Consider the following 24507-nt stretch of genomic DNA (forward strand, 5'->3'; position numbering starts at 1 on the left):
ACAACCATCACCATTAGGTTTTGGAGCTCTACTTCATTTGAAATAAATGGGTTTTGGGATGGTATTTGGCATTGTTTACATATCGTATAGTTGTAATTAGTTATCTATTATGAACTATGCGATATTTAAAGACAATGCCAAATACCATCTCAATTCCCTTTTCTTGTATGCCAAAATTCCTCTTTTGGCATTGAAATTCCTCCTAGTGGTGTCTGAAATTCCTGTGAGCCAAATTTTAAGTGGGCATAAAGACAATGTAGGGCCTACATACATTTTCAGCTCTGAATTTACCTAGATCTTCCACTACTCTTCTTATATTTTTAAGGTGAAGAAGGCAGACACCATGAACAACGGACAGGGTCAGGAAATATATCCAGATCTGATACACCACCTGTGAAGTCACTTGGGAATGAAGAGTCCTCTGTTAAGCAGAGTAGTAAGTACATGGTTCTTGTTGTCGCTTAGGATTTCTTGAAATCTCGGAAACCTGAGACATGTCTTGTTTAAATTCCTCTATTTTCTTTGTATTAACATTAGCAATCTTATTGTGTGTCGAATATCTATTTAAATAATTTGAACATTCAGTCATATGATGGTGTGACCGCTGATATAAGGAATCTTTTGCTGTGTAGCAAAGATGACAACTATTTCTTTACTTTCTCAGAGGTTTAATTTCATGATTAGATAATTGCATTTGAGTTCATTTTAATTGACAAATTCAATTGTTCAATTATAAAAAATGTTTAAAATAAATTAATGACATAAGTAGATAAGATTCGCTTTATTTATCTTAAAGGGAGATTTATTTTAAAGATATATCTCAGGATATATCATGGATATAGACAGAGATAACCTGGTTGACAGCCTTATGTAGTCAAAGTGAGCGATTGTGGCCAAATTTCAAACCTACATTCTCAAAATGTCAGGTCCATGCATTTTCCACATGACCATCTTGAGTTCAATGCCCACGAAGATAACAATTGCTAATAAATGATTAGTTGTTCTTGAATCAAAAACTTTGATATTCTACATCTCATGGGCTTATGTATTCATGTGCGGCTTTGTGGTCTTGTGGTATGACTTTGGTCTGAAGTCGTAGTTCCCTGGTTATGTGGGCTGCACAAAATTGAGTCCTTGGTAAAGGTGTAAAATGAGTACATGGTTGGTAACAGCGTTGTCTCTGTCAAAAATTTTTTGAAATAGAGATTGTTTTGTCCTACACTTATTTGGTGTTGCTGTGGGATTCGAACCCCTTGGTAAGTGCTTTATTGGAAGTTTTGCTCCACAAAAAGCGCTTTTTAGTTTTCATTGTAGTCTTAGTGTTCTTTCAGGTCATCATCATCTACAAAAATAGCTAATCTTGGCAGGTGCCCTTATTGGAAAAGCTCCTCATGTTGATGTGGCAGCTGTTTCCTTGTCCATCTTACAGTAAATGAAGCCTGTGATTCTATCGGTCAATTTTCAAAAAAAATTTCGGGTTGATCTGTATTAGGTTATAAACTTGTTAGCATCATTTTAAAGCAGCCCTCTGGTGTCTTTTAGTGTTTAGTCTTAGATTTGATTTGACACAAAAAAAAAAGTTTTGCTGAGACCCACTTCCAGTTCTGAAGTGTTTTATCTTTTTATCCAATTGTTTATATTTCAGTGGAAGAAAAGCTAAAAGATAAGCTTGCAAGTGCCTTGAAAGAAAGAATTTCTCAATCTACCAAAGAGAAAACATTGCAGGCTGAAAGAAAGAAGAAAGCGGCCATGTTTTTGACCATGCTGAAGTCTAATAATCCGTCTCAGTCCTCTCCTCCTAACACTGCAATCATCGAGGACTCTGCCACTTTGTATGTAGGTAAGTTGAAAACAACTACACATAAAACATCAAAAATAATCAACTGCCTTAACATTTCTGTTTCTATGAGATTAGACTTGCCAACTAGCACCATTGCACATTTTAAAAAAAGTAAATTTATGCAAAATAACCAAAATTGGGTAAATTTACAAGAATGAGAAAAAAAGAATTTTAACCCAAAAAAAAGTGACATAAGCTTCTGAATGATTTAGTTCTTTTGTATTTGGGACCCATTCAATGAACGAGTAATGATCTATTAGAGGACGTTCATGCCCTCTGAATCCATAACCCAAGTCATTAGTCGATTATAAAAATGAACTCTTATAGAGCGCACTATATCCTCAACCATGAGGCTCTTGGTGTTGTGTTTTTTTTAAATGAAATTACGATTTAAAAACAAGATAGATAAAGATATACACTTTTCTTGGGTATAATATAAAAAAGTGAATTCACATGATGGTTATAATTGGAAAATCAGGAACATTGGGAAGAGAAGCCTTGAACTCATGCAAATTCTTCAAAGCCATATCAAAATTGGTAGTGTAAGAAATAATGATTTTTAGCTGAAACTTCATAATGATGCAGACAACCAATCAATGCCATGCTTTTAACTGTTATCATTGCTTACACCATTCTTAGTGTTTGATTTAGCTCAAGCTGAACACCCAAAAAAAAACTAGATAAGTTCTGATTTCTTTCCTTTTTTTTTTTTTAAAGGGAAAATTGTTAAGACCATAATCATACCCCTAGTAGAGTATTTAATGAATGGCTTAGTCAAAAATGACAATTCACAAATTTGATTATTATTAGACCATTATAAAGTAGAGGATGGTTTTCCTGACTGATATTGGTGTTAATTTATTTCGGTCTTTTTAGGTGAAGGAGCTTCAACGTTTGATTATGAATACGACAGTCAAAACCGTTCTCACCACGGTGAAAGATTAAGATCTCCAAGGGAGAGACACCATCGGAGGAGAAGGTCACCAACCCCACCCAGTGCTTATAGTTTAGATAAAAGGTATTCTAACACTTGCTCTTTTGTGAGTTTTTATTTGAAATAATGTGGGAAGAGGTGGAATATTTTGGACTAAAGCCACACCATTGCTATATTTTCTATTTCCCCCCCCCCCCCCCCCCCCCCCCATATCATTTTTACGTTCAATTTAGCTTTATGTTCTTGTTCTGGATTGAGCTCACCTGTGCCCTGTCTTTAGCTTAGAGGGAAATAGATGTGTATATTGTTTTTGAACAAGATGATTTTTTTTTTTATCCTTGTTAGTCATCTCTCTCTCTCTGGTTCATTGTTATTTAATTATTAGCCTTAATTTAATTATTGTAAGCAATAGTAAGTATTTTTTTGTAATGAAAACAAATAGTTTCCTCCGGATAATCGTAAGACCTTGGGATCAGCGAAAATGTTGCAGTTGCCTGAAGTTGAGTTTCTGTCCACTATTGCAACATTTTCCCTCTGAGTTTATATGGGCTTGGAACTCTCCATGGCCTCATTTAAGAATTTGGGGTTTATTTTTTTTTTTTTTTTTGGGGGGGGGGGGGGGGGTTAATTTTATTTATTTATTTTTTTGTGTTTTTATTTTTTTATTTATTTTTATTTATTTTTTGCTTTGTATGGTTGTAAATTCCAATATTTTCCTTTGCGTTTGACATTATCCATTTCTTTTAAAAGGCATCAAGGGTCGTCTGTTTTCTTGCTGAGGCCAGATGTTTATAAACATGTTGCTCAATTGTTTCCAATAATGGAAGCAAATCTGTTAAAAAAGAGTCTTCTTGAATGAGGCAATGGAGATTTTTCACGAGGTATAACTTTTCTTTGTTTGACAAAGGTTCAATTTCATCATCATCGGCATCCTCTTTAGCCGCTTACGTTCATTGTCTACCTGTCGCTAAACCCCCTCACCTCCTGTCGATTGGTCACAGATGACTGCACAAACCCATACTGCAAAGCCCCGCCCTCTTTTGTCTCTAATAGAGTGGTGACACACTGCTATAGCATTAAACTCCGCCCACTCTCAATTCTTCAACCTGTCATGATTTCACCCAGGATTAAATTTATTCATGAGATTTTTTTGGATTGATTTCTTGAATTTGCCACTTTTTGAGGTCAAATTCGTTGTGATTTACTGAAGTTTGTTGCAATTAACCAGTTTCTTTTATATTGAATTAATTCCGTTTCTTGGGAAATGTTGCGATTAGCCGAGTTGTGATTTTCCAGAGTGAACTGTATTTTAAACATTTCGAAGAGGCAGGTGTGTGCTTTTTAAGGAGTACCAAATTTTTATCTTTTGTTTTTTTAAATATTTTTATATTCTGAATGAGGTAACTTTTTTTTATATTTGATCCTTGTAACAGTTCTAAAAATGGCTAACAACAGAATTTTAGATTTAAAGAACTCACCAAGGAATTTAAATTAAATTTTCAGGTCCCCTAGTCCTCTGCCGTGGCAAATGAGAGTAGATTCATGGTCAGCACAGTCAAATCGAGACAGAGATAGGGACAGGGACAGGGAAACGTCTTGGAATAGATGGGGTAGGGATGCCAGAGATACATCAAACAGATCTCCAGCTAGAAAAAAGAAGCACAAGCATTCCAGGTATTAAAATTTGTTTCTCTTTTGTACAACTTTAATATATATATATATATATATATATATATATATATATATATATATATATATATATATATATATATATATATATATATATATATATACATATATTAGAGATGCCAACCGTTTCATAAAAAACGGATTTGTTCCGCATTTTATCATTTTTGGCTGTTTTGTGGGGTAATCAAGGTATGTGAGCCTTATGAATTATTACTAGTATTATTATTGTTAACATTATTATTATTATTATTATTATTATTATTATTATTATTATTATTATTATTATGGGTGTCCATCGAGGTCCGAGATGATGAGCAGGGGTTGAATCAATACATCATATTCTTTATTCCTATTTAATTTGAATTGTACCTCTCTATCATAAATGATTTTCAACAATTTTTAAAAATTTCTTGATTATATGACGCCTAGAGCCTACTTTTTACTAAAAAACCATTCATAATGCTTTGGAGATTTGCATAAAAATATGCATCGAATATACTTTGTGTTCTCAGATTAGACCTGTAAATTCTCAGTCAATTCGTCAAATTCAAATATTTTAAACAAGGAAAGAAAGAATTCATGAATCGTAGTCGAATGACCGTAAAGTAATTAGGAATGTTCCATAGTGCTACGCATAGCTCATGGGCCATTTATATTAACGATAGATATTGCCAAGGCTAAGCGACACTTTTTAGAGTGAAATTATTTTTTCACTTTCCAAACCTGTCGTGATCCCAATGGTAGCCAATTTTAACTGAGCCGCTGAGCTATAAATTTCACTGTTTTGTCTTAGCCAAAATTGACCACATTTACCTGGAAGGAAGTAAAAATATGAAAAAAAGTTAAATGCGAAAGCCGGAAGTGCATTATGTAGACACCTTCGAATCGAAAGTTAGGGTTTGCTACAGTACATCTCGATTGCCTCACATTGTAAAAAAAATGGTTGACCTTTTCTAGTTTCTTCACTGATTGGGCACCTAACTATTGGGAACAAAGTTGAGTTGCCTAATTAATTCCCACGCAAATTAGTTTTCTGCCATTGTTTTGCTCAAGCGAGCTTGCTGTTTTCTGTTCATTTCGATTCTTTGGATTGTTTCACTACGACGAATTACGAAGAGTTTCAGTCAATTTTTATAGAGCTCATTTACAGGTTATTATTATTATCATCATCATCATATTATTACCTGGGCACTGTCCCTGGACTCTGCTGGGAGATCAGGGCACACGTCTACCCTTCGTCCCAGGCCAAATAGGCGTTCCTTATAGAGAGAGAGAGAGAGATTTATCACAACCTGATTTTTCAGCTATTTGAGACAATTGACATAATTTGGCAGTGAAATCAGAACGTATTAACTTGTATAAATTTTCAAAATTATCATTATCATAATTTACCCCGTTAACTTGTATAAATTATCAAAATTATTATTAGATCTTATTTTACCCCCTGTTTATATGATATTTATTTTTATTAGCTTTCTCATCCGGTGAGATAAATTTATATTTGAGTGATAAGGGCCACTTTGCTTGCTGCACCAGAAAGTTTGGTTGACTTTGTCAATTATCATTGGAACAAACTTAGATAAATAACAGAAAATTTGGGATCAACAAGAGGTTTTGACTTTACGCAGAAGTTGACTTTAGGAGTGTTTGCTCAATGCAAATTCTTCTGCAAAGCTGAATCTCAGTCTCCCTTTATTTATAAATTAGCGGGTGGTTGGATGGGAGCATCACCCTTGAATCATATACCTATGATGTTCGCATGGGTGTACGATCCGATAGTGATGTCGTTTCTTCTTCTCTTCACTAGCCTATCCTGCTTCTTTGGTTTGTGATTGTATTTTTGACAGGGGATATTTTTTTTTTCTGTAAATCTTCTGCCTGTTTGTTCTTGGTTATTTATAATTTAGCTTATATCTTTAGGTTATGATTTTGATTTACATTTGTACTATTTTTGTTAGATTGCTTGTTTTTTTGTTTCAGCGGTCTCTCATATAACCTCAATTGTGTTGGAAGAGACCTAAAGCAACAAACAAACAAAAAAAAATTTATAAATTACTTCGCCTTCATGCCCTCAATGTGTCACCAAGCAGTAGTAAAGACAAACAGAAACAATTCTAACAAAAAAAATTAGTTTGACATGTGATGCACAATATTTTGTTTTTTTGAAAAAAATAATATTCAGAACCATGCATACATTGTTTTCACAATCGAATGAATGGAATAATTGAAATATGAACATACATTGTTTTCACAATCGAATGAATAGAATAATTGAAATATGAACATACATTGTTTTCACAATCGAATGAATAGAATAATTGAAATATGAACATACATTGTTTTCACAATCGATTGAATAGAATAATTGAAATATGAACATACATTGTTTTCACAATCGAATGAATAGAATAATTGAAATATGAACATACATTGTTTTCACAATCGAATGAATAGAATAATTGAAATATGAACATACATTGTTTTCACAATCGATTGAATAGAATAATTGAAATATGAACATACATTGTTTTCACAATCGATTGAATAGAATAATTGAAATATGAACATACATTGTTTTCACAATCGAATGAATAGAATAATTGAAATATGAACATACATTGTTTTCACAATCGAATGAATAGAATAATTGAAATATGAACATACATTGTTTTCACAATCGATTGAATAGAATAATTGAAATATGAACATACATTGTTTTCACAATTGAATGAATAGAATAATTGAAATATGAACATACATTGTTTTCACAATCGATTGAATAGAATAATTGAAATATGAACATACATTGTTTTCACAATCGAATGAATGGAATAATTGAAATATGAACATACATTGTTTTCACAATCGAATGAATAGAATAATTGAAATATGAATATTCTTTTAAAATACATCTTCATTTTTTTTCGTCAGATCACCACAAAGGTCAGACAGATCAAAACACTCCAGAGAGAAAAGCAAGAACAAGTCAAAAGATAAAGATAAGGACAAGGAGAAAGAGAAGGAAAAGAAGAGGAGTCGACGCAGCAAAGACAAGGACTATAAGAAAAAATCTTCAAAGAGAGATAAATCTGACAGTAATAACAGTGATGTTGAGGTTATAGAACCTTTGTCATCAAAAGCAGCTTTGTCGTCTTTATCAAGGGTTTCATCACAATTACAAGTGGAAAGTAATGGAGGTCGAAGTCGAACAAGTCCAGTACAGGACTCTGCATTATATGTATCTGATGTACCAAAATCTTCCAATATAACAAATATAGACAAGAGTAAGAAGACACTGGGTGATCACACAGATAGCAGGTAAGCATAAAATTCATTATACGGTTCAAATTCAAGTGCGAACTACATTTTGTTTATTTTCATGAAGTTGTATTTGGAATCATAATTTCATGGACACTATATAATCTTGGCTTCCTTGAATTTATAGTGAAGAGAAAAGGGGCTTACACAAAAAAAACATTGCTATACCGCTATTTACAATTATCACCAATTTAATTATGAATCTAGATTGCAATAATTTACAATAAGTCCAATCCAACTGATGCTTCCATTTTAAAAAATGATAAAGTTGTGGAAAAGGAGGGTCATCAAAAAAAATGAGCAGTTCAGGAAATATAAATTCATAATTTTAATTCTTGTCTGTATTGCTGTTCGATTCTGTTATTTTTACCTATCATTTATTGTTTTATTCATTGGATATTGTTACACTATCATTTACAGAGATGGCACTGGTAGTACTGCTCTAAGTTTGGGTAATTCCCCTTCAACTTCCTCTAACAATGAAACAAAAGAAAGTACTCCACATTCTGAGCCTGTTTCATCAACCACTTCCTCGGTAAGTCAGAAATGTTTTTTTTCATGTTGGTGAATATGATTCACCTTCCGCTGCTTTTCGCTGCTGATTCTGCCCAGAGCTATGTCGATTGCCGATTTCTCGCTGATAATGTCTCGCCACAAGTCTTGTAGCACAGCAAGTTGTCGAACACACGCGTCCTCAATCAAGTAACACACACAGCGTGTCGTACAGGGCTGTTTCTCTTTATTTTGCTACCGATACACACTAATTTTCCGGTTCACAATTTCCATTCCAAAGCTTTCTTTGTATCCGGTTGAAAGTGAGCCGGAATAATGAATGCAAAATAAATATTTTTCTTTGAATGGAAAGGTGAATCAGGGTTCCCGCTGTCTCCTTAAATTCAAGGACTCCTTGAAAACTCCTTGATTTTGATATTACTGATAACATCTTGAAAACTCTTTTTGAGAAAACTCTTTGAATTTTGTGAGATCACCACCTCTACAACCACACCATTATCATCATCATCAGTACCACAACTGCTACAAACATAATAATACCAGCACTACCAACATGGATACAACAACCACTACCACATAATTATCAATACCACCACTATTACACCTGCCACAACCACCATACAGGCTTGTAAATCTTCTGACTATTGTCGGATTTCCAACAGTACGATTTTGCTCTATACTTTCTGTTAAGTGCTAATATATATTTACAGGCCTGCTTTTAACTTTAATCCTTTCAGTCTTCGGAATAATTTAATTAAATGCCAAATTTTTTTCATGTGATATGCATTAGAGCCAATGATTACATTTGAATTTAAATACAATTCAGCACGGAAATCTGGAACAAGATGGGACCTGGCCTCTTTCTGGCATGGCAGTTTTTTTGCGCCACTTGCGGTTGCAAAATATCGCAAAATATCACTGGTTTGCATTGCGGCTGCAAAATCTGCAAATTTTGGCAAATTTTCGAGATTTTGCAAAGAAAAAACACAAATATAATACATAATTTTTAAAAAGGCCAAAAAAAACAAACGATCTTTTTTTTTCTTTCAATTTGATAGCTCGTGTAGAACGTGAAAGATAATTAATCAAGCGTTGTTTCTTTTTTACTATCCCATTTTCATCCTTTTTACTGGCGCTGGTATGACCTTGCATTTGTTGAAAATGCAGTGAAATCTTGAAAAACAAACAAATACCTTTCTCTTTCATGAACTACTTATGGGTTTTTAGGAAAATTAATCGCAAATTTTACTGTTTTGGCTTGCAAAATTTGGGGGGTTTTTTGGGTTTTTTTTTTAAAAACCGAGCTATTTGTTCAAGAATTGTTGAGTTTTTTAGGAAGAATATGAAGAGGAGTGTAAAGGAGGGTAAACTTGGGTTGTTTTGATCAAGACACATCATATATTATTATTATTATTATTATTATTATTATTATTATTATTATTATTATTATTATTATTATTATTATTATTATTATTATTATTATTATTATTATTATTATTATTATTATTATTATTATTCTCGTCGCCATCATCGTCATTTATTATATTATTATTATTATTATTATGATATATGCCCTTTATCAGAACCCTGATAAAGACAACACAGATTGGTTGATTTTACCCATTATCATTATTATTCTCGTCGCCGTCATCATCATCATCATCATCATCATCATCGTTATTATTATTATTATTATTATTATTATTATTATTATTATTATTATTATTATTATTATTATTATTATTATTATTATTATGATATATGCCCTTTATCAGAACCCTGATAAAGCCAACACAGATTTGTTGATTTTACCCATTATCAATAGAACACGCTCAGATTCAGATAAAGAAAGAAAGCTTGGGGTCAACAAAAGTCGACTAAAGCAGAAGTTGGCTTTCCGAGTGTTGATTTTACGTGGATTCCACTGTACCTTCCTGGTATAAAATACTGTAGTGAGATCAAGATATGCTTTTTGTAACATTATTACTATTACTATTATAATCTCTCTTTTTGTTTTTGAAAATTGTCTTTGGAAAATGCCTGAAAAAAGAAATTCTGCCATCAAAATTCTCATTGCTGTTATCAATATTTCCTTTTCCTTTTGCAGGATTTTATGTCAAAAGTTCGAGCGATGCTGAAAAAGAGCAGAGAGATGATTTTGAAGGAAGACAGCTTGAATTTTGAAGATACATAATGTTTTATGTTATGTTGCTGCTTTTGTAATTATTGATATTGTTTTAATACATGCATGTGTGTGTGCGTGCACCTGTGTCAATGACAAATGGAAGTGAAAGACAGAGCAATAGAGAGAGAGAGGGGGGGGGGGGGGTTGGAGGAGAGGCTTAATCTGTCTTCAATCAGGGCAGGTGTAAAGCAACGCAATGAGATTACAACTCATTAAATTAAAAATTGCGAGCTAAGGAACGTAAAGGAATCGATGATACACATCATAGTCATTTTACTGGGAGTCAGTAATCATTTGTTGTAATTGATTATAATAAATTTTAAATAAAAAAGTTTTGGTGTTTTTCATTTGTTTTGTTTTTTTTGTCGTTGATATGGAACTAAACTCTTTTTATTTGTGGTTTGTCTTAAAGATCCTGAATTATTTTGTGTTGTCAGTCGAGGATTATGGACACGTAGATCGAGTCCCAGTGTCTATGTTACACTTTGGATAATCTCAGTATAAACTGTTGATGGGATTAACGTTTGATCTTTCCTTTATCCCTGGGTGGGGTTCCTACCTCCCATAGCGGGCAGGGAGGTACTTGCTGTGTCTTTTATCCCCTCTTATCTGTTTTCCAATTGCTTTCTGTCTTATTCTTGGAATGAGATTGTTTGGTTTTGTCCTGACCTTGGTCAGAGTCCTTAGCTGAGAGGGAAACAGTCGAAGTTATAGTTTTGGGAGATGATATTTTTTTCCTTGTAAATCATCTCTCTGTTGTTATGCATTGTATTATGTTTAGTTTACACATTATATTATATGATTGGTAAACATTTGAGTGTATTCCTCTTAGTTGGGACCTGTGCTTGTGTCTGGATGAGACTTTTACTGATCTCAAACTAAGTACTTTGGTAGTGTGCTTTTGGAATCTACACCGGTTTCTTATTTTAACCAATTCCCCTTTTTCTTCCCTTTTCTCGGATGCTTTATTGTAATTCTATAACTTTTTACTTTCCCATTTTCTTTCTTTTTTACTGGTGCTGATATGACCTTAATTTGTTGCAAGCGCCGTAAAACCCTTAAAAACAAAACAATTTCCTTTATCCAATACCCTTCATCACACTTAAGGTGATTTCTATAGTAGCTGGTGCTTCCTTAGTGTGCTCTGGGTGGGATATTTGACTTCCCATGGTCGGCAGGAGGTCACGCTGTGTCTTCTATCCCCTTTATCTGTTTTCTGAGTTGCTTTCTCTCTTTGGCTCTGAATCGGATTACTTGGTTTTGTCCTAGCCCTGGCGGAGTCCTTGACTGGGAGGGAAACAGTCAAATGTATATAGTTTCGGGAGATTATTATTTCCCTTGTAACTCATCTCTCTCTGTTATGTATTATGTATTTATTTTTTTTTTTGGTTTAGATATACATATAATGGTTTGTAAACATTTGAGTCTATTCCTCTAAGTGGGGACCTGTGCTTGTGTCTGAGTAAGACTTTTAGGTGATCTCAAACTAAGTACACTGATAGTATGCCCTTGAAATCTACATCTGTTCCCTATTTGAACAATTTTTCTTTGCCTTACTTTTTCCTGTCTGCTTTCAATTATTAAACTTATAACTTTTATTCATCTCATTTTCTTCCTTTTTGCTGGCGCTGAAATGACCTAAATGTGCCGCAAGCGCCGAAAACCCCTTACAACCAAAAGCAATCAAAACCTTAGTGTTCACAAACTCTCACCACTGAGTGGTAATCTGGGTGGATTCCATTGGCGTCCCATGGTGGGCAGGAGGTCACTTGCTGTGAATTCTATCCCCTTCTTTCTGTTTCCCCGAGTTGCTTTCTGTGTTTTGTTTTGGAATAAGATTGCTCATTTTGTCATGGCCCCTGATTGGGTCCTTAGCTGAGAAGGAAACAGTCAAATGTTTAGTATTAATTTTGGGAGATTACTTTTTTTTTTCGTTGTAAATAATCTCTCTCTTTTGTTTTGTTAGTTACGTTGTCTGTTTTGGATTAAACATTTAAGCGCATTCCTCTTAGTGGGATTCTGTGCTGTTGTCAAGATGAGACGTTTAGGTGATTTCAAACTAAGTACATTGATGGTATGCTCTTGGAATCTACATTTGTTCACTATTCCAACAAATTCCTCTTATTTTTGCTTTGTTGCTTTAATTATAATTCTATCTTTTGACTGTAGCATTTTATTCCTTTGGACTGGCGCTGATATGACCTAAATGTATTACAAGCGCCGTAAAACGCTTAAAAACAATATAAAAATGAAAACCCAGACGGTAACATTATTATCTCATTTTTTTTAAAAATTTAAGTGCAGTATATCATGTAGTGCCTTATTATAGTCATAAGGTCTCGTCCTACGTGCTGTTGGCTTGGACATTTGGTCATCATCATCATAGCTTATCGCCCCAATACCAAACTCACTCCACAGCATCTGGGGAGCAGACTCACTCTTAGAATATGATCATGTATTCTCTAAGGATGTGCTCCATCGTCTGCTCTGGGCATCCACGTATACATAAGGTCTCAGCCAGCCCCCACTTTTCCATGCTTCCAGCTGTTCTCCCGAGTTTTGCCTGTGCTCTGTTCAGTGTTACCCATTCATTCCTGGGGAGCTCAGTACCTTAGGGCAGTTCTACTTTTACTCTTCAACGGATCTTCAACGGCTTCATTTGCGTGATTTTCCCATTCCCTCCATGTGGAGAGTCTGTATACAGCTACATGGTCAGGGTGATGCGGGTGGTTGGATGGGAGCATCACACTTGAATCATATACCTATGATGTTCGCATGGGTGTACGATCCGATAGTGATGTCGTTTCTTCTTCTCTTTACTAGCCTATCCTGCTTCTTTGGTTTGTGATTGTATTTTTGACAGGGGATATTTTTTTTTCTGTAAATCTTCTGCCTGTTTGTTCTTGGTTATTTATAATTTAGCTTATGATATCTTTAGGTTATGATTTTGATTTACATTTGTACTATTTTTGTTAGATTGCTTGTTTTTTTGTTTCAGCGGTCTCTCATATAACCTCAATTGTGTTGGAAGAGACGTAAAGCAACAAACAAACAAACAAAAGGGTTGATGCTTTCTTCCATCAAGAAGCTCTTTCTCGACTTCAGTCTACTTGTCTACGCCAACACCAACAATACATTTGTTGTATTTGCGTTATGGGGGGGTTTTAAAAATGGTATGCACTTGAAATCGTTGGTATTTTATCTTCTTTATGTGTATATTCATAAATATAAGACCGGTAGGATGATATAGTTTTCGACAAAGGCAAAAGATAAAAATCAGTCTTCCTAAATATGGGATCAAACCTCAGAACTCATGATGTTTTACCTAAATGCTGATAAAAATGAAAGGGGGGGGGGGGGTGGAGCAGTTCAGACTTCATGCTGTAAATGTATGGTAGCAATGGTAACACACCATTTACACCACCGTTATTGATATTGTGACCATGGAAAGTTGATGGGGTTTATTTTATAAGGTCTTCTGCCTGATTTAAAAAAAAAAATTTTAATTTTCGGAGAGAAGAAAAAATTCTTTCCGATTTGTCAAGTAATTTTGTTTGCCTTACTTTCTTTCTAAGGTGCTTGATGATTGAACTTTATCTCGGACAATTCTATCATCCTCCTTTTTACTGGCATTGAAATTGAAATCGTCTACAATTTGTTTCAAGTGCAATCAAAACCCTGACTGAAAACAACACTGGACATGTGATCCAAGAGTGTTGCAGGTACTACACTATTAATCTTTCAAGATGATCTGTTGTATTTCATCGGCATTGAAATCAAGCAAGCACCAAAAAAAAAACAAAAAAACAAACTCAATCAGATGGAATTTCATAGGTTTGAGACAACAAAAAAAAAAAAGAAACAATAACAGAGAAAGTGTGAACAGTAGTGGTTGACAGTCATATGCCTGTGAATTGTCTTTCCACTTTTGCTTTTTATTATTATGTTGGGAATCTAGGTTCAAACTGTTCAGAAAACTAAACTGAATTCGGATACACGCATCAGTAATCGTATAATCAGAAGGAAGACATTGAAACCATTACAGTACAGCTCGTGTACAAGGGTCTCAGATGCAACGGGAGCTCGACTAAAACGGGAAATTTAAATGGAGTCCATCCGTGTCCATATTCTTAAAAATAGTCTTGTACTTAAGTGCTTATGCAAATGAGGTAGGCCTGAAATAAGCAAACTTAAACTGACAGAATAGGCCGTTGTTCACTTTTGTTACGTTGGCGTGTTGGTATGTACTTCGAGTACAAATTATAACAAACTATCGAACCGTACTTCAAATACACCTACTGTATGTAAAATACTTAGGCATAGAGCAGATGCAACGGTGGGGGGGGGGGGGGGGGGGGGGGGGGGGGGGGGGGGCTGCACAATTTCCCAGTGAAGGATTTTTTAGGATATCGGTTTATCCTTGACCGACTTAACTAATGATATAGTCTATTTCTTTAAGAGTAAGAAGAAACGTGGTTGCGGGGGGGGGGGGGGGGGGGGGGGTCGTTCACCGGTTCAGTTCCTTCACTTTTTTCATGATTTTTGAAACGTAAGCACCGTTAACAGTAGGAAGGGGGCAGCGTGGCTCAGCGGTAGATACCGAGTTCGATCACCCGCCGCTGCTCTGCGTGGCCTTGTGCAAGTCATCCCTTCCTAGCTCAATTTGCGGCGCTGCACAGCGGCTGACGCCTGGGTTATTCCAGTCTTCCCTTGGAACAGACCCTAGAGAAAAAATTCCCATATGGGATGAATAAAGGACATTTTTTTATTATATATATATATATTTTTATTTTTTTTAAATTAAATTTTTGAACTGTTAATATCTTTGAGTTATGTTCAGTCTTCATTAGACTTCGGCTTCCTAAGGCCATTGTATCAGTCCTATCACAATTCAGTTTTAGCCAGTTCTTTCCCATCCAATCACTAATGTCTCGGACACATGACTCGCATTTGATATTTTACGTGTCATCATTATACTACTGCTGCTGGACCTTAGTGCCGCGTTCGACACTGTGGATCACACAATGCTACTAGACCGAATGCAGGGCCTCTTTGTAATCGGAGACAACGCTCTAGAATGGTTTTCATGCTATCTACGAGACGGGTCACAGCACGTTTTCATAAACCACACCTGGGTGGGGTTCCTGACCTCCCATAGTGGGCAGGGAGGTACATACTGTGTCTTCTATCCTCCTATGTCTGTTTTCCAACTTGCTTTCTGTCTTTGTCTTGGACTTGGTTTTGTCCTGGCCCTGTCCGGATACCCTGGCTGGGAGGGAAACAGTCAAATGTATAGTTAGTTTTCGGAGATGATATTTTTTTCCTTGTAAATCATCTCTCTGTTATGCACTGTATTGTTTTGTTTATGTAAACATAAACCACACAATTTCACCACCAACAAAGCTGCAATCTGGCGTTTCACAGGGTTCAGTATATACTCTATTGTCTTCTGGCACTTTTCTACTCACTTCATCTCTTGTTGTTACAAAGATTGTTGAGTGTGGTTTTGCATTTTCGGCTCCAATCATATGGAATTCTTTACCACAAAAACGACCGACAGAGTGACAGTCTGCCAATATTCAAACAGCATCTAAAAATCAATCTTTTACATTCTGCTTACCGTGATTCTATGCGAAATTTAAACAAGATAATTTGTGTGACTGTTGTGGTGATTTTGTTGTCGAATGAACGAACTTGTGTGATACCAAAAAACTATTGTAAAGCACCTCTGAGCACAATTTGTGGATACCGGCGCTATATCAAATAACAACAACAATAATAATAATAATAATAATAATAATTTGTGGGTACTGGCGCTATATCAAATAATGATAATAATAATAATAATAATAATCATCACCTTCATCATCAACATCATTATTATTATTATTATTATTATTATTATTATTATTATTATTATTATTATTATTATTATTATTATTATTATTACTATTATTATTATTATTATTATTATTATTATTATTATTTCTATAATTGTCGTTGTTCATGTTGTTATTATTACAGTGCTCTCCGTTTATGAGCACTCCAACTGCATGCACGATCTAGATATAGATAATATGCGCTTGGCTAGGAAGCTCACAACTCACAACATTGCCATCCGGAAGTATAACGGACCAACACACAAAACTGTGTGTAAACATGAACGCTTATAGTCAGGTCAATAGAGTTTAGTGAGAATTACTCATAAACGCGGATGGGAAAAAACAATAACAAAGACCTGAGTGACGTCAACTTCGAACTATCCATAAGCCTGCTCCAGGTGCGAAACGTAATTTTCACTATGTAAATTAATCCAAATATATACAGTGCACTCTGGATACGTCGACGTTGCCTAAGTCGATTTTTACCCAAGTCGATTTTTTTTCTTGGTCCCTCCCCCTTCTTCCTATATAACATTAGTAAAAAAAAAAAAAACTCCACATAAGTCGATGTCGCTTAAGTCGATGTTCTTATCACTCATGACCACAATAAAATCACAAATAAACAAGTATTTCCATTGGTTAAAAAAGCTACCAGTAAGAATTTTCAGTGGTTAAGAATATCCGCGAACGATTGGCGCACATCGATGTGATGTAGGTGCTTTGCCTGACGTCCGTGTTCAATGTACATAAGCAGTATTGAATAACTTTAATTTCTCCATCTCAAATTTTACATTGTCGCAAGTTCAAGATTATTTTTGGTTCTAATCCCAGGCCATCCTATGTAATGGCCCTCTTAATTTGTATCAATTTTATAAAGAATTCAAGTCAAGTCTACAACTACAATGGCAAACCTATCGCGGAAAAGGAAAATTCGATGCATTTGGAAAGTCTGACATGCCACAGAAAATCATCGCATAGGAAATTGGCATACCAGCTATTTCTGTCTCGATTTACAAGAAGCATGACCTTGACCTAGACGCTCCTACCCTTCCGCTTTTCGCGGAATAATTTCGCTTAATTGGTATACATTCCACATTCAAGGCAAAAATTCTGCTTTTCATCTTTCCAATCTAGGAAAATTTAAAAAAAAAATCTCTAGTGAAAAAAAAGTGAGCTATGGCTTATTTCGTCAGCATCTCCTATGGTCAATCAACACACATTTTGTGTGTCTGATTAGTCCCTTCAAAGTGTGTGCTGCTGATGTTGGATAGTATTATGAGGGGGGTTGACCAAAGTATTATTATTATTATGTCGACTCCAATTTTTGAGGTCAATGACCTTGGTAATATTATATGTTGGCTTCATTCGGTAATAATATTATTGAGTAGGGTCAGCTTCTTTCCCTATTTAATTTTAGCCTTGTGTGCATGTGTGTGTGTGTGTGTGTGTGTGTGTGTACCGGCACGCGAGTTTGTTTGATTAGGTGTGTGTGTGGGGGGGGGGGGGGGGGGGGTGGAGGAGGGTCCTGACAAGGTTATATCCATCCATTCAATGCTTTGCTCTCAGACGACCAGGACCTGTGTGTTCTCTATTATTATTTGACCCCATTCTTAGTCTTTACACAATCTGTACATTTTTACACATTTTAAATTTTATCATTTGAGTACTTTTGGATTGTCTATTACATTTTCTGTTGCAAAGCATGTCATAGTCAATAACAGTAAGTAGATTCCGCTTTTTTATCTCAAATTCCGATTTTGATGTATTCTGATTCCTCTATGGGGCTATTGAGGGTAGGAGCCTCTCATGACCACTACAGAGACCGCGCGATATGAAGGGACATACTTATTCTAGCTTGGTTTGCTTTGTTCACGTGCGTTTTTGCTCATTTGGTTACACTCCGGTTAAGTTGATTTTCGGATAAGTCGACTTTTTTCTCAGTTCCCCTGGGCATCGTCTTATCCGGAGTCCACTGTAATAAGTATCTTACCCAAATGGAAGAGTGAAAATGGAAGGGCTTCTTATGGGAACAAAACAGACAATGGACGTTTCGAGTACAAACCCTTCGTCAGCACAACAATACACAAATAAACGTGGAAAACAAATAAAGTATAATGAAAAATATTTAAAATATTTCTGAGCATAGAGCATAGATACGTATCTAAAAAGTAATGTGAAATACAGTCAAGGAAAAAAAAAAAGACAGTTAATGAATGAGTAAAATTTAAAGCGAATCTGGCAAACCCACAACCTTTTTTCTTTTTTTTTTTTTTTTCTTTGGCCTTAATGTGTTGCAAGCGCCGTAAAACCCTTAAAGACAAACAAAAACATATTTTTTCTTTTTAAAACTGAGGACATATCATTTCCGCGTTGTTTTAAGGTATGCATTGACATTTGTTTTCTGAACTAATGAGTTGGCATATCCGTAAGCGCGTTATGCAGTGCATTAACGCAATTAACATCATCATCATCATTGCCTTTTTCACCTGGGTCAGGGTATAGGCCACAGACAAACAGTTTCCATCCTTCTCTATCCTGAGCCAACTTTTTTATCTCATTCCAGGTCTTACCACTTCTCTGTATATCAGCTTCTTTAATTCTTCTCCATGTTCCTCGTGGCCTTCCCCTTGATCTTCTGCCCTGAGGGTTCCAGTCCAATACTTTCTTTGTTATAGTTGAGTCATTCTTTCTAAGCGTGTGTCCAATCCACCTCCATCGTCTTCTTCCTATATCCTCTCCTACTGGTTTCTGCTGTGTTCTTTTCCATACTTCTTCATTTTTTATTCTATCCATCCATTTTATTCTGAGTAGCTTACGCATGCACCTGTTTACAAAAATCTGTACCCTCCTTATACATGCCTGTGATGCGTTCCAAGTTTCACATCCATACAGTAGGACAGACTTCACGTTTGAGTTGAAAAGTCTTAGCTTTAGTTGAAGGGAGATATCTTTAGTTCTCCAAACTCTGTTCAAAGATGTGAATGCAGCCTGTGCCTTTCCTATTCGTGCTTTCACCTCTGCTTCCGTGCCTCCATCCTTGTCAATTATACTTCCGAGATAGCAGAAAGTGTCTATATCTTCGAGTTCCTGATCTTTTACTTTGATCTGCTCCCTTTGACGCGTACCTATCCTCAAGACCTTTGACTTTGCAGGGTGTATTCTTAGACCAATTGATTCCGAGAGGCTGTTTATAATTGTGGTTTTTGTTTGCATCTGGTCCTGGGTGTGGGACAAAAGAGCCAGATCATCTGCAAAATCCAGATCATCCAACTGTGTCCAGGGGGTCCACTGTATCCCATTTCTTCTCCCTTTGGAGGTTTCCTTCATTAGCCAATCAATGGCAAGGATGAACAGGAATGGAGAGAGCAAGCATCCCTGCTTGACACCAGTCTTAATTTCAAAGCTGTCAGTCAGCTGATCTTCATGTACAACCCTGCAACTTGATCCTTCATACATTTCCTTAATGAGGTTTACTATCTTTTCAGGGAGTCCATAATGTGCCAGAATTTTCCACAATGTTGCTCTGTCAATACTGTCGAAAGCCTTCTCGTAATCCAGAAAGTTGACAATAAGAGGAGAGTTCCATTCTATAGACTGTTCCACTATGACTCGCAGAGAGGCAATCTGGTCGGTGGTTGAACGGTTTTTCCGAAAACCTGCCTGTTCGTCCCGCAGTTTAGCATCTGTTGCATTCTTAATTCTCTCTAAAATAATACGGTTGAAAACCTTTCCTGGGATAGAAAGAAGAGTGATGCCTCGATAATTATTACAATTACTGAGGTCCCCTTTCTTTGGAAGCTTGATAAGATGTCCTTCCTTCCAATCCTTTGGGAATATCCCGTCATTCCAGATTCTCTCAAATAGTGGGTGCAGGGCCTCAGCATTTCTTTCCGCATCAACTTTTAGAGCCTCCGGTGGAATCTGGTCTGGTCCAGCAGCTTTCCCCCTTTTCATCTTGTTAATGGCACCCACAATCTCTGCTATCGATGGTGGATCACAGCTAATTGGTAGCTCATTCCTTGCAGGCAAAATTTCTGGCTGGTTGTCTGGTGGTGGTCTGTTCAGAAGGCAGTTGAAATGTTCCCTCCATCGTTCAGATTGAGCCTCTTTTCCAAAAATAGTTTTCCCATCTTTGTCTTTGACTGGTACCTCTGGTTTCCCATATTTTCCAGCAAGTGTCTTGGTAGTTTGATAAAGGATCCTCATGTGTCCTCCAGTCGCTGCTGCTTCTGCTTTCTCTGCAAGTCTGTTCATGAATGCTTCCTTGTCTTTCTTCACAGATCTTTTGACTTCCTTAGCTATGGCTCGATACTGCTCTTGTGCATCCAGTCTTGAAGCCCTTGTTCGGCTTGCATTCACTTGTTCCTTCCTTGTTCTCCTCTTTTCAATAAGGTCCAAGGTGGTTGGACTTATCCATTCTTTATGTTCCGATTTCTTTACCCCCAATACCTCGTGGCAAGTTGTTATGTAAACTTCCTTGATCTTTGCCCAATGTGACTCTACATCTATGTCCTCCTCGAGCTCAGTAAGAGGTTGGAATCTATTACTCAATTGTAGTTTGAATTCCTCATTCTTTTCCCCATCAAGTGCATTCACCTCGAATTTTCTTCTTGTATGTGATCTGGCCCCGTGTTTTCTGAGTCGGAGCTTAAGCTTTGCCAATAGCAGGTGGTGGTCTGATCCAACATCTGCCCCTCTCCGTACTGTCACATCTTCCAATGAACGTCTGAATCTACGAGAGATACAAAAATGATCAATCTGATTCTCTGTCACACCATCTGGTGAGACCCAAGTTGCTTTGTGGATCCTCTTATGGGGGAACACTGATCCTCCAATCACCAAACTGTTGAATGCACAGAAATTTGCAAATCTCTCACCATTATCATTCATTTCTCCCATGCCATGACGTCCCATGATACCTTCATAGCCTACGTTATCCTGTCCCACTTTTGCATTAGCATCTCCCATCAATATGTTGATGTCTTTCCTTGGCAACTTGTCAATGACTTGTTGTAGCAGACCATAAAATGTATCTTTGTCCTCATCTGTTGCATCATTTGTTGGGGCATAGATCTGTACAATGTTCATGCTGATCTTCTTACTCCGTGTTGTAAAGGACGCCATGATGATCCTTTCTCCGCATTGTTCCCATCCTCTCAGTGACTTCTGGGCAAACTTGCTTAGAATTATTCCTACTCCCTGTGTATGAATCCCGTCCCCTCTCCCTGAATATAAAATCTTCTCCCCAGACTTGAGGTGTTTCTGTCCGGATTGTATCCAGTGGGTTTCGCTTACTCCAAGTATATGCAGCCTGTATCTTCTCATCTCAGTCACAACTTGAGAGCTTTTTCCTGCTTCATACATGGTGCGAACGTTCCACGACGCAATTCGAAGCTGCTTGTTTGGCGAAGACGTCATCGGGTCAGCAGAGTCCTTTCGGCTTTGTCTGTTGTCCTTCATAAATTCTGTAATTCCAGAAACTCTTCGGTCGCCCAAGCTAAAAAAAGGATTTGGTTTGTCTGTCTGTGTTTCTGTAACGGTTTGAGTTTAACGGAAAGGGGTGTTAACCCTTTGCCAACCCCCAACCTGGAGGACCAGGTGACTCAAAGATGGGGGAATCACACACCATTAGTCGCCTTTTACGACACGCTGGCTTGGCGTTGGGCTATTCTTGACCCTCTCAGTTGAGGGACCCCGGACACCACACGGGGATTAACGCAATTAACGAAGTGATTATTTGTACTACCACTACAAATAACGCTTTTCACTATTTGTACTCCCAGAACTCTTTTATGTGTTTAAAGTTGCAAACCACCGCTCCTATTTGTACTCCCAGCACTCTTATGCGTTTAAAGTTGTATTTGTGAGCTTTCAAGGACCAGCCGACCAACTTCCACTTTTCGCGGTCTTTCTTTGAGAAGTGTGAAGCAAAAAAAATGGCCCTCTCGGTAAACGAGACATTCTCATCTTTTCTCCAATTTGAAAACATTCGAAAATGAGAATAATGTACTTTTTATTAAAAAGTCAACAAATAAGGTGTAAGTAAACTAGATAAGACAATTTTTTTCCTTAATTAAGTGGCAACTCATCTCTCGTCATTCTCACTCTATCAACTCTACATATCTAGAATAGAATTAGAATCTAGACGTCTAGATAGGCTGTCATTATCCCCAGACGCCTGTCTGGGGATAATGAAAATTGGTTATCCCCAGACACCTGTCTGGGGATAACGAAAAGGCTGGGCTGTCATTATCCCCAGACACCTGTTTTGTTTTTTTTAAACTCTCTCTCTCTCTCTCTCTCTCTCTCTCTCTCTCTCTCTCTCTCTCTCTCTCTCTCTCTCTCTCTCTCTCTCTCTCTCTCTCTCTCTCTCTCTTAGTTCCTTTCTAGTTTCTAGAAAATTGTCATTTTCGTCCCCACTCGGATATCAAAAAGTGTACTAAAAGAATAAATAATTAAAAAGCAAACAAACAGAAATATTCAGAGAGCGACCCAATGGTCAGATCGAGGAGGAAAAAAACAAAAACAAATTTAAGTAAATCATGCTCAGAAACGGAACAAAAGGTCAAACAAAAAGGAGAAAAGAATAGACTCGCACCAAAAAAAAAAAAAAAGAAATAAAAGAAGACGGAATTTAAAAAAAAAAAAAAAAGTGGCGGAACCAGAATTCGAACCCACAACGTCGATTCTGGTAAAACTTCCAGGGCAGACGACTAAACCATTCGGCCATGACACCCACTTCGAGGTCGACGCATATTGTGTATATATGTAGTAAGAACTGATTAAATGTTGGTTAATTTTTTATGTTTTTATATATATTTTATTAACTTTCCTTATTTCTATGTGCATTTTGGAAACATTCCATATCTTGGAATGTGGATAATTGTTTAAAAGAGCGGAGTTTCAAATATATGTCTGGGGATAACGAATTTTGGTGTCTGGGGATAATCACAGCGGTCTAGATAGGTCTAGGCTCTAGGGTTGAACTTGAACCTGAACATGCTCCTTCTTCTTCTTCTAATACTACAACTAGATACTACTCATCTCCTGAATGATCGGAACCGTTTAAGAAGCTAAATACGGGTTCACCGGCGCAGCTCTCTAGACTTCCAGTCCCACAGTGCCCAGTATGGGCCAGGGTTGCCAGATTATTTTTCAACAAAATGCCAGGGGAAGACTCAAAAAATGCCAAAACACTCCAAAAAAAAATGCCAAAGTCTGTTGACTCCCACCCCCACTAAGAAAACTACTCACTTTTGATAGACAATTTACTATCATATCCTGGTGGCTTGCGTGTTTTCTTTTCTTTTTTTTTTTTTTCTTTTTTTTTTTTTTGAATTATACTAAATTTCCTGTTGGGGTAATTTTTTACCTACTGACTACTAAGTGGAGTGCTAAACCACTACACCACGGTTGGATTTTAAGAATGAAAAAGAAATACATTAACATGAAAGGTAAATACGTAAACAGTTAAATAATTATTGACAATTAAGAAAACTTACTGTTTCGTGTTTCTTATGAAACGAATAGAGTTAAAAGTTAGCAGGCGACCATGACGCAAATATACACGAGTTTTGCAGGAGATTCCCAGAAAACTTACGAGGATACTTGTCGAGGGCTGAATTTGAGTGAATATCTGAGGGAGGCAGGGCCAGTTGAGGGTGTGAGTTTTAATAGCAAAGTTTTCCGATGTGGAGAGATTTGTTTTTACGCGTTTAGAAATAATTAAGAAAAGGTGTCATTTGAAGTATAATATACAAGAAAAGAAAATGCCAAATGAAAATGCCAAATGCCAAATGATTTTTCTAATGCCAAACGGTTTTCAAAAATGCCAGATTTTTGGAATCTGGCATTTAAAATGCCAAACTGGCAACCCTGGCGGGAGACCTTACCCCCGATGTTCCTCGAGCCTCGAGGTAGTTTCACTTTATAATTGTTTTAGCTTTTGAACTGTGGATCTTTTGTCAAACGTTTTATTTTAATTTTTCAAATTTAGTAGCATTTTACAGGCCTGCGTTAGGTTTCGCTCTGCTGTACTGTAAGAGCGTAAGAACATGGTAACAGTAAAAGTATGCTGATGAAAATGATATTGACAATGAAATTATAATAAGAACAATAGAACTTATAAACAAATCAATAAAGAAGC

At 36.4% G+C, this 24507-nt stretch overlaps 1 protein-coding gene across 1 annotated transcript in view; it reads left to right on the forward strand.

Annotated features, from left to right (window-relative positions):
• The window catches only part of LOC144969416 (uncharacterized), a 33144-nt gene extending 22323 nt beyond the window's left edge, over positions 1-10821 (forward strand). Inside the window, exons 11-17 of the mRNA XM_078908527.1 lie at positions 326-436; positions 1646-1840; positions 2717-2858; positions 4278-4448; positions 7395-7781; positions 8202-8316; positions 10402-10821. Coding sequence (XP_078764653.1) covers positions 326-436; positions 1646-1840; positions 2717-2858; positions 4278-4448; positions 7395-7781; positions 8202-8316; positions 10402-10488 — 1208 coding nt within the window. The 3' untranslated portion in view covers positions 10489-10821. The remainder of the gene's footprint in view (positions 1-325; positions 437-1645; positions 1841-2716; positions 2859-4277; positions 4449-7394; positions 7782-8201; positions 8317-10401) is intronic.
• The last annotated feature ends 13686 nt before the right edge of the window (positions 10822-24507 follow it).

The sequence above is a fragment of the Berghia stephanieae genome, chromosome 3, assembly GCF_034508935.2.
Source record: "Berghia stephanieae isolate SIO BIC M18660-M18661 chromosome 3, UCSD_Bste_1.3, whole genome shotgun sequence".
Classification (NCBI taxonomy): Eukaryota; Metazoa; Mollusca; class Gastropoda; order Nudibranchia; family Aeolidiidae; genus Berghia; species Berghia stephanieae.